Consider the following 11,796-nt stretch of genomic DNA (forward strand, 5'->3'; position numbering starts at 1 on the left):
TATTGTCATTGCACATGCACAGGTACAGGGCAACGAAATGCAGTTTGCATCCATCCAGAAGTGCTTTAGTGATATAGATATATTACAATATATATTAGCAATAATATAGATATGTAAGTATGTTATAGAAATTGGTCTATTATGGTATGTTATAATGTACACGGTATGAAGTATGTTATGAATATTCTATAACTATAAGTATGTACAGGCTGTAGTGAGTACAAGCTATGTACAGGCTATGAACAGGATATAAATATGAAATAAAAAAAACTATACAGAAATCTGAGATATACAGTTATACAGAAATGTGAACTATGCAAGTTATAAACAGTTGTACGATTAAAAATTATCATATGATTATTTACACAGAACTATACAGTAGTGCAGTTAAGATAAGTGAGATATGTGGATAATTTCTACGGAGGTATATAAAGTGCTAGTGATTGTGAGTGGTGGTTCAGTCCATGTTATTATTGTGTGTTTGAGGGTACGGTTGTCCATTGTGTGTGTGTGTAGGTGGTTGTGGGTGTGTGTATGTCCAGTCCATGAGTTTAACGTGGGTCAGATGTCAGGAGGCAGAGTTCAGGAGTCTGACAGCTGTGGGGAAGAAGCTGTTCCGGTACCTGGTGGTCTTAGTCCGGAGGCTCCTGTAGCGCCTCCTAGAGGGCAGGAGGGTGAAGAGTCTATGTGATGGGTGACTGGGGTCTTTGATGATTTTCCCAGCCCTTTTCAGACACCGCTTCCTGTATATGTCTTTTATGGCAGGAAGTGGTGCTCCGGCGATGCGCTGGGCAGTTTTCACGACCCTCTGCAACGCCTTCCGGTCCGAGGCAGAGCAGTTCCCATACCAGACTGTTATACAGTTGGTCAGGATGCTCTCGATGGTACAGCGATAGAAGTTCACCAGGATGTCTGAGGACAGGTGGTTTTTCCTCAGAGTCCTCAAGAAGAAGAGGCGCTGGTGAGCCTTCTTGACCAGCTTGGAGCAGTTGGTCGTCCAGATGAGATCCTCGGAGATGTGGACTCCCAGGAACTTGAAGCTGCTCACACGCTCCACAGCCGTCCCCTTAATGTGGATGGGTGGATGTGGGTCAGCATTCCTCCTGTAGTCCACGATGAGCTCCTTGGTCTTCTCTGTGTTAAGCAGCAGGTTGTTTCTGTCGCACCACTCAGCCAGACGATCCACCTCCTCCCTGTAGGCGGCCTCATCGTTGTCACTGATGAGGCCAATCACCGTGGTGTCATCTGCAAACTTAATGATGGTGTTGGAACCATCAGCAGGTCTGCAGTCGTGGGTGAAGAGGGAGTAGAGGAAAGGGCTCATCACACAGCCTTGTGGTACACCGGTGTTCATTGTGATTGTAGATGAGCAGTGGTTATCCAGCCGGACATGTTGGGGGCGGTTGGTCAGGAAGTCCAGTAACCATTTGCAGATGAGGGAACTGATGCCCAGGTCTGTCAGTTTTCTGATGAGTTGTGAGGGGTGGATTGTATTGAATGCTGAACTGAAGTCTATAAACAGCATTCTGGCGTATGTGTTGTTGTTGTCCAGGTGTGAGAGGACAGAGTGCAGTGCGATGGAGACTGCATCCTCTGTGCTCCTGTTCTGGCGGTATGCGAATTGGTGGGGGTCCAGGGTGGGGGGGAGACAGGATTTGAAGTGTGCTAGGACCAGCTGCTCTAAGCACTTAGTGATGATGGGGGTGAGTGCTACTGGGCGGTAGTCATTGAGGCAAGATGGGTTGGAGTTTTTGGGTATCGGGACGATGGAGGTGGATTTGAAGCAGGCCGGTACCGCAGCATAGGCCAAGGACAGGTTGAATATGTCTGTGAGCACTCCTGCAAGCTCCCCAGAACACGCTCTGAGAACACGCCCGGGGATGCCATCAGGACCTGCAGCCTTGTGGATATTGATCCTGCTCAGCACCGCTCCTACATCGGTGGGGGAGAGAGTCAGAGGTTGGTGGTCTGGCGTCATGTCTGTTTTGGTTGTGGTTGTTGGATTCCCTCGCTCAAAACGAGCATAAAAGTTGTTGAGCTCGTTGAGGAAGGAGACATCAGAGGATGCGGGGGAGGGTTTGGTGGTCCTGTAGTCTGTAATGGTCTGGAGTCCTTGCCACATGCGTCGGGGGTTGGAGTTGGAGAAGTGTTCTTCTACCTTCTTTTTGTAGTGGTGTTTGGCTTTTTTGATGCCCTTCTTTAGATTAGCCCTGGCTGTACTGTAGGCGTGTGCATCTCCTGACCTAAAGGCAGTGTTGCGGGCCTTCAGGAGGAGACGAACATCCCGGTTCATCCAAGGCTTCTGGTTGGGGTACATGATGATCCGTTTCTGGGTGGTGACACTGTCTGTGGTTTCGGAGATGTAATCCAGTACAGATGAGGCGTACTGGTCCAGGTCTGTGTGGGTGAACATATTCCAGTCTGTGTTTTTAAATCTGTCCTGGAGCACTGCGTCTGTCCCCTCTGGCCACACTTTAATTGTCCTCACAGCAGGTTTCACACGTTGGATGAGTGGTGAATACCGAGGTGTGAGGAACAGGGAGAGATGGTCCGATTGTCCAATGTGGGGGAGGGGTGTTGCTTTGTAGGCTCCAGCCAGGTTGGAATACACATGGTCTAAAGTCTTGTCTCCTCTGGTGTGGCAGGAGACATGTTGGTGGAGGACTGTCTTTAAGTTGGTGTGGTCAGGAGGAAATGCTGAAGCCAAGCCCCCAGGGTCATCCCCAAATCAAGAAAAAGGTAAAGTGTTAATGACGCTTCATTTTCCCAGTAAATTATAAACTGACAGAAAAATATCCGAGATTCAATTCTATTTATGGTTTTACACCATGTGATAAAATGCAGAAAAAAAAGACTAATTACACTAATGTCCGGTGTTTGTGTTAGACTGTAATCCTACAGCAGGATACCTCAATGCCAATACTTCAGAATATTTTAATGATATTATGCACTGTAGGTGCATAGTATCACATTCAAAGGTTTTGAAAAGTTATTATGAGAAACATATTTCTGAAATTGTTCCGGGTCTGAAATTGTTCCGGGTCGTAACAATCTACAAAACACAATGCAACAAGGGAAATAGTGCTCCAGGGAGGAAGGTAATTCACATATCCACAGCACAGCAAAACCCCGAGAAGTAAGGCGGCCTTCTTCCACTTGTCCCCCTCCCTATTCCTCAGCAGGTGATAAGCATTGTCGAGATTCATTTTGCTGAAAATAGGTGGTACCTGTATGAGAGTAGAATGTTTAGACAAACGACATAATCTGCTGGAGGAGGGGGGCAGCACTGGGAAGGTTAAAGGCACAATCGTATGGTCTGTGAGGGAGGAGAGAGAGCTAGGTCCTCATGGAAAGCCTCAGCTAGATCATGATAGACAGGAGAAACAGAAGAAAGATCAGGTGGATCTGGAGATATGGGAAGATCAGAGGTGAGAGGTGGGGTTGCTGATCTGAAACGGTGTGGGTGACAATGTGGACTCCAACGCCAAATGCGGTATTCCCCCTCCAATTAATGCAGGGATTATGAGATCCTAACCAGGGATGACCTAGGACCAGAAGAGTCAGTGGAGCTTCACAGAGAGAGATGAGAGGAGAGAGAGGGGAACAAGGGAGCGTGACAGAAAGAAGACACATCTGCAGCAGACAGGGAGCCAGGGAGGACTGAGGGACTGTGACACTTTCGTCTGTATACATCCTGTAAATGGGCAGTTTAGAAACAGTTTAACTAACATTCATGTCTTTGCCTGTGGGAGACTGTTCATTTTACAATAAGAAAATCAATGTAAAATTCAGTTTCACTTCCTTTGGTATAAATGTGTTTGAGCATAATCTATGGAACGCCAGAACTGCCATAATGAATTAATTAAATACACCATTAATTAATTAATTAAATGTGTAAAAAAGTTATTTCATTAATTATTTCCCATTTTAATTAATTATTTTCCATTTTAATTAATTATTGCCACATTTAATTAATTATTTAATGGTGTATTTAATTAATTCATTGTGGCAGTCCTGGCGTTCCATAATAACCCTAATCCTACAGCAGAATTATTCTAAGAAATATATTTCTTATATTGTTCCATAATTCATAGACCCAGGTTTTTGTAGATTGATGATCTTCTGGCTGTCTTCAATTTTGCCACCAGGTGTTTCTTTTTAAGACCACTTGCTTTTCCAGTGTTTTGTTGCCCCTGCCCTTCAACAGTTCTGGAAAAGTGCAGCCTGGTGGTGTAGTGGTTTGCATTGATACTTAACAGCAAACTGTTTCTATGGAGACCTGCATTTCAGATTAATTGTTGATAAAAGGCATAGAAATAAGCACTGTATAAAAGTGTAAAGAAGAAAAATGTGTAAAGCAATTTGATTGCCAGGAACACTTTAATGAATGCTAGTATTTTTAATCTGATTACCAAATTTTTAGTTAATATGTTTTCTGGTTTTCACCATTATCCAGTTAATGAGAACGCTAATAATGTGCAGCCTAAGAGTGATGACTGAAATGGAGTAAGAGAAACCAACAAACATATGTCTGTGCGGACATGGCTATATGGGTTTTATTAATATGTCTCGTTATGTCTTTGATAGTCTCTTGTCCTGTGTGCATTATGTTTAGGTTTGCTTCCCTTATCTCCTTAGTCAGATTTAGTTCATCCGTATTCCCGGCTGTGTTCCAGTTTCCAAATTACCTCATGTGTGCATTTAAAGCCTCAGTGTTCTTTAGTGATGATCAAATTGACGTTTTGTGAAACATTTCTGCTGAAATTGTATCAAGTGTTTTGAAACAATCTGAAACCTGCTGTGATACCTGCTATCACTTCATCTTAATAATGCTTCTCTGTGAAACAATGACACAGACAGTCCCTGCACAATTTCAAAGAAAATTATTCCATTGTACACTGGTACATCATCCACTGCTGAGTAACTTCTGAACCATGAAGAAACTTTTCTTAACTTTGTTTGCAACCTATACCTACTGTGGACTGTGTTTTGTAAAATGTTGTTTGAGTCTGGATTTTAGTGAACCTGCAGCCTCCTATTCTTAATGAGAGATTCACACTGGAAGCAACAGTGGGAATATAAAAGGGGAAGGAAAAAATCATAATTTTTCATGAAAATTGTTATGAAAAAGACGCCTGTTATTAATGTTTAAGGATGTGTTTTTATTTTTACAGTATAAATATTTTCCTTATGGTAGCACAGTATGTGAGTAACAGGATACTGAGGATGAGGTAACTTAATGCACCAAATACTGTCATTTTCTGTTGAAAGTTAAAAAAAAAAAAACCTGGAGAACAGATGAAGTCAGAGCTGAAAAGTCCTGCCTGTCTTATTTTCTTCTTGAAAGCAGAAGCAATTTTTATTAGGATATTTTGATGAGTTCACAATGCAGTGTGCTGCGTTTTCTGCTGATAGGAGTGAATAGAGCTCATCCACCAGTCTCTGTCTTTCTTGCTTTCTCTCATCTACATGCCAGCAATCATTTGAATAAGCCAATATATATATTTGATTTTACTTTTGATTCCAGTGTTTAAGTGCTTGGGTGGTTTATATTGTTCTTCACAATCCACAGCAAAAATAATCATGAGAAATTGGATATTGTTTTCTTTAACACGTGTGTGCAATAAGTAAAAGCGGTAGTATCAAAAACAGTAATTTAGTAATTACAACTTACTCTGGTTCCTAACAAAATGTTAATCCTGCTGCCTAGAAGCAATGTTGGAACTGTGGTGAAGTACACCAAGACCTTGGATTTAGTCATGATCACGTGACCTGGGTGTTTGGCACTGCAATTTTGAGCAGCGTTTCGAAAAAAAATCTGTGATTTAGAATCTTTCCAGTGTCAAAATGTCTGTATCAAGCTTCTAATCCCTACTTTTCTTTAGTTAATTGTCATGTCCTGGTCATACATCTCCTCATCTTGTGTGCTCTCTAGTCTATCCATCCTGCATATGGGTCCTCTCTACCAGCCAGATTTTTCACGCTGGGTGTCATTCCAGACAAAACCCTATCCGGGTTTTGTGTCTCCTCCAGTTTCCAACCACGGATCTTGTGTCTTAAGCAAATGTCTTAATTAATACACTTTGGAGTTCAGAAAAAAGGCTTTGAAACACAAGCTAGAAATTTGTATTGGATTGAGCACATATTGACTTGGCTATTTGGTTCTACTTGAAATTGCAGGAACCTCAGAGAAGGACATCAGTGGAAAAAAGGAAAAGGTAAAAAAAAAAAAAGTCACTGTTTATTTAAGAAGGTATTAAAGACAATTTACTTTATTATACTGTTTAACAGTAGAATTTCTTTACATAGACTACATGTTTATTTGCTTATTTACTGCAGTCATGGAAGGGTTCTGAAGATGGCAGAAAGACAACGTCACATAAAGAAACAGACCCTTTTGTCAGACTTCACCTTCAAGACAAATTTCAGCAGAAGTTGTCACCAGCAGATTTTCTTCAAATATGTTCTCCTCTGAAACAGCACCATGTGACATCTGAGAAAGATATAGCTCGCATTTTTCTATACAGGCTGATGATGTTAGATTACAAGGCCAGATATATTCCTGTCAGATCAGACAGTCCTGAGGGGACACATCCAAAGCCTGTTCAAGACAATGAGACCCCTGAGAATGATTTCAGTGATTTGGATGATTTATTAAGGAAGAGTACAGACAAAGATCACACAAAACAGACTAATTTGCATCCAATGGACGTTCAGATGGCAGTATTTCAATGCTCAGACAGCTTCCTTAAACAGATGATGATTACAAAGCTCTCTCAGTGTCAGTATGCCTTACCATTGCTTGTTCCTGACCCAGTCACTATGGAGATCGAGTGTCCTCTGTGGACTTTCAGACAAATAACAAAAACCTGGAAGGTAACTGAAATCAAAGACGACTCAAACATCGTCACTATGAAGAGTGTTCCAGTCTGCAAAGCTCGGACACCCTTGGTGTCATTTTTCCGCCTGGGTTCTCTGTCAGTGTCTAAATCTCAGCTGATCAACACTTTGATCAACGACCGTCACAGCACCTTTTTCCACAGAAACTGTCCAGGAAGCACCAAGTCTCGATATCTGATGGATGGTGTGGCAGAGATCGCCTGGTACTGTCCTGCTGGAAAACCCAATGATGCCTTCAATGACTGCATTGCCTTTTGTAATCTTCATGGTGATGCTCTGTTGACTGAAAAACAGCGCAACATACTGATTGAAAAATCTTCCATTAATATTTTTCTTGTTTCATCTCTGAAAAAACATGAAGAAAGTCGATCACTTATATCACCTCTTTTTAAGTCTCACAAACCTCTCATTTGTCTCTCTGTTGATGACTGTGATGTTGTTAAGACAAAACATGGAAAATATATTATGGGTCTCAAAGACAGAAGCCAGTCAGACATATCTGAAGAACTGAAACAGATCATTAGAGAAGTTTTGTCATCTCTAGATGGCTCCAGCGTAAAACCACCCTTCCAGCTTGAAACCATTGCTGAGGTCTCTGGAATCAAAGTGGATGAAAGTGACCCAGCCTTTAAAGAAGGGAAATCTGCTGCTAAGGAAATAATGGATCTTCTTTCAAAGGATAACATGGATATCTCAAATATCAAAGATAAATTCCTTCCTTATCAGGGCCATCTGTGGCATCAGTGGATCAAAATACACAAAGAACTGTATCACCTCAAAGGGGATATTGAGAAGGAGAAATGTAACAAGCAACAGGAACTGGTGAACATACGTCAGAAACAATGTGCTGCTTCCGGCGAACTTATGGAGTTGTTCATTAAAAGTCTCTCACTATTGTCACCAAAAGATAAAGAATATTTTCTGAAATGGATTCAAATCTTAGTGGACGATCTCTCCACAGATGATCTTTCTGGTATTCTCAAAAGCTATGATGAAAAGTGGTCTGAGATCTTGGCTTTAAAAAACAAATCTGAAGAATCAGAAGTGTTGGCAGACAAGCAGAAAAAATCTGACTTGTTAATAAAAAAAAAAAGTGAGCTTGAAAAAATATCCGAAAAACTGCAGTCTGCAACTTTTGGTTTGGAGCACATCTTCAGAGAAATGGGACAGATCTATGAAGCTCATAGAGCAATAGAAGGAGAGAGCAGACACACTGACTGGTCTAAATACCCTGAGCTGGCTGCACAGCTGATGATATCAGGACACCCGATGGAGCTGATGGATGGTGATGCAGGTCACGTGCCTTTAACATGGATCTCCAGTCTTTTAGAGGAAGTTGTCAAGAAGCTGGGGGACAAGAGAGTTTTTGTGTTGTCAGTTTTGGGCCTACAAAGCAGTGGAAAATCAACAATGCTGAACACCATGTTTGGTTTGCAGTTTGCAGTGAGTGCAGCCAGGTGCACCAAAGGTGTCTTCATGCAGCTGCTGAAAGTATCAGAGGAGATGAAGAAAGACTTGAAGTTTGACTATCTTCTAGTGGTGGACACTGAAGGACTGCGCGCTCTTGAGCTGAAAGGTACCACCACTGGTTGCCATGACAACAAACTGGCAACATTTGTTGTTGGTCTGGGAAACCTGACACTGATCAACATTATGGGAGAGAATCCATCTGAGATGCAGGACATCCTGCAGATTGTTGTTCAGGCTTTCATGAGGATGAAGAAAGTTAAACTTTCTCCCAGTTGTGTGTTTGTTCACCAGAATGTTACAGATGTCGCAGCAGCAGAGAAAAACATGGATGGAAAGAGACGCCTGCTAGAAAAACTGGACCAGATGGCCAAACTAGCAGCTGAAGAGGAGGATTGCGATGCAGACTGCTTCAGTGACATCATTAAGTTTGATGTCCGAAAAGATGTAAACTACTGTGCCCAGTTGTGGGAGGGTAGTCCACCCATGGCTCCTCCTAATCCAGGTTACAGTGAGAGCATCCAGGAAGTGAAGAACATCATCCTCTCTAAAGCTTCACAGTCTGCTGGGATCACTCTCACACAATTCAAAAACAAAATGCAGGACCTGTGGAGTGCCCTCCTCAATGAAAACTTTGTTTTCAGTTTTAAAAACACACTTGAAATTGCAGCATACAGAAAACTGGAGTCCCAGTACGCAAACTGGACCTGGGCCCTGAGGAGCAAAATGTTGACCATTGAAAACCAACTTTATAACAGAATTGAAAACGGAAATCTTGACAAGGTGGAAGTAAATTATCTTAAAAAAGAATCACATGAAACACATGAAACAATCAAAAAGGAAATGACAACATACTTTGAGGATGACCAAGAGAAAGAAATCCTGGCTCAGTGGAGAGGCCGATTTGAAACCAGAATCAAAGAGTTTCATGATGAACAGGTGAGCACAGTAAAAAGAAAACTGGATGAAGTTATTCAACAGAAGAAGGCTTGTGACAAGCTAGATGATAAGAAGAAAGAGTTTGAGGACAAGCTGCTAAAGAAGAGCAAAGAGCTCGCTCAGCAGCTGAAGGATAAGGTCAATGATGAAGAAGAGCTTAACAAACAGTTCAGCTCTGTTTGGAGTGGCTTGGTTACTGAATTAACAGCTGATATAAAACCTATAGAAGACATCAAACTGAAAGAAGATCAGTTTACTATCCTTAAAGAACTTGGTTTTGAAGAGACATTCATAAATGACTGCAAAAAAAATGGCAGATACAAGAATATATCAAGGCTTGGAGATTACTCAGGTTATGTAAAACAAAAAAAACGAAAAAACCCTTTTAAATGGCTATTTAAGAATGCATTGCCATATGACAACCAGCAACATATCAGATCACTCATTGAAAAAGTTGAAAATGAGTCACTTCATGCAATAACAGAAAAGCCTGTGGCTAAAAGTGGCTACAAACTAGCTTATTTGCAAGAAGCTGCCAAACAGGTAAAACAAGAAGTGGACAATTTTCAGACAAAGGAAAACTATACTTTAAAGAAGGAGTTTACAGTCGATCTCATACTGTGTGTGTTCTCAGAATCAGAGCATTGGATTCTAGACTCCCAGAACAAATTCAGAATGAAGCATGATCCACTCATTTATTTACAAAACAAGAAAACACAGTATTACAGTGTTTTTATAAGCTTTTGTAAAGGAAGCTCATCTGCTGTTGTGCTTGGGAAACTGATCTGGGAAAAGCTGAAAGAGTCCACTGTTGAGGCTGCCTGTAACAAGACTGCCATTGGTCTGGCTGGAGAGATGAGGTCTAATTTCCCAGCATTCAATGGGAACAGGCTGAACTTGGAGAAACATGTGCTGAAGTCACTCGCTGAGAATGAAAACTTTGATGATTTCATCACCTACATCAGAAATCCAAGAAGACAAACAGAAGCTTTTATAAAAGCAGAAGTAGAGAAATACATCTTCATAGACCACAGAGATAAAACTGTGAATAAACTCAAGAACAATGCTGAAGGCTTAAACACACTTGTGACTAATGCTTTATCTACTGCAACACAGAAAGTCCAAACTGAAAGAGGAGACATAAACATGTGGCTGAAGAAATTTTCTAGTTTGCTAAAAGGTGAGCTAACGTTTGAGACCATTTCTTCTCAAAATTTCAGTGACATACATGATTTTGAGTTTCTGAAGGAAGAGATAACAAACAGATTTACATCCATCAATCATAAGATGAGCAGCCTCTCATTGGATAAGCTGAAAGAATCCAGGCTGAAGCCTGATGAAATCCTCATTGATCAGCTGTGTAACTGCTGCTGGGTAACGTGTCCATTCTGTGCAGCTGTTTGTACTAACACCATTGAAGATCACAGTCCTAATGACCACAACGTCCCTTTTCATCGACCTAAAGGAATCAAAGGATGGCACAAAAGAGGCACAGTGGAATTCAGCATCAGTTTCTGCACAACAAGTGTTGCAAGTGATGGCAGATTTAGACCTCATGATTCAGAGGAATACTTTCCCTATAAAGAGTACAGAAGAGCTGGTCCAAGGTATGCTAACTGGGAAATCACAGCTGATCAGTCTGAACTGGCGTACTGGGAATGGTTTGTGTGTCGATTTCAAAATGAGCTGGAAGGGTACTATAAGTACAAATTCCAAGGAAGAGGAGATATTCCCAGGGAGTGGGGAAAAATCCCTAAGGAAGAAGCTATTAGAAGTCTGGGTAAAATGTGTTAAAGCATCAAAGAAACAAAACCCTTCAGTTTTGGTTTCACATCGTAACTCATTACTCAAATTAGAAGAGTTTTTAGTGACATAAGTAAAAGGGTGGGACTTGTAGAGATGACAGCATTACTACAGAAAAAGAGAAATAGTGTCTGAGATTAGACTTTTTTTTATGTGATAATGAGTTACCTTTTAAAAGCAACTGTTATGAATATGTTATTTTACAATAAATACTTTCTCTGTGGATTATACTGGAACAAATAACTTTATTGTATTTTTTTCTTTTCAGGTTCTTTTGTTCAGGTTGTTATAGATCATGTAAAATTATAATTCTTTATTCCTTTTTTTGTCTTTCACATACAATAATAATAATAATAATAATATATTCTCAGTCATCTGAATTTGTCTCAAATTGATTTTCTGTAATGTGTTTTTGTCATCATGTTTAAATAATGACATATATTGATCCTCATATATTGATTCTCAGTTGGTCTAATCACAGTTAGAGAAACAGAACTGTTTTCTTATATTACATGAAAATTCATTCGCAGATTTAAAGCTGATTTGTTATGTTTACCTAGTTGGTACATTTAAAACTAGTTATCCAGACAGAGTTTACTTAAATTAGACTTTAATTGTGAATTTTATCCCATTTTTCTCCATTTTATTCTGAATATTGTCCTAACTATTGTTTTTATTATAAAATCT

The 11,796-nt window shown here is 40.6% G+C and overlaps 1 protein-coding gene across 1 annotated transcript in view; it reads left to right on the forward strand.

The window, feature by feature from the left end:
- The window catches only part of LOC118456084 (interferon-induced very large GTPase 1-like), a 36,042-nt gene extending 24,942 nt beyond the window's left edge, over positions 1–11,100 (forward strand). Inside the window, exons 7-8 of the mRNA XM_087849060.1 lie at positions 6,181–6,218; positions 6,340–11,100. Of these exons, the coding sequence (XP_087705186.1) occupies positions 6,181–6,218; positions 6,340–11,100 (4,799 nt within the window). The remainder of the gene's footprint in view (positions 1–6,180; positions 6,219–6,339) is intronic.
- The last annotated feature ends 696 nt before the right edge of the window (positions 11,101–11,796 follow it).

The sequence above is a fragment of the Neolamprologus brichardi genome, chromosome 2 (assembly GCF_056152115.1).
Source record: "Neolamprologus brichardi isolate AB-2024 chromosome 2, ASM5615211v1, whole genome shotgun sequence".
NCBI lineage: Eukaryota > Metazoa > Chordata > Actinopteri > Cichliformes > Cichlidae > Neolamprologus > Neolamprologus brichardi.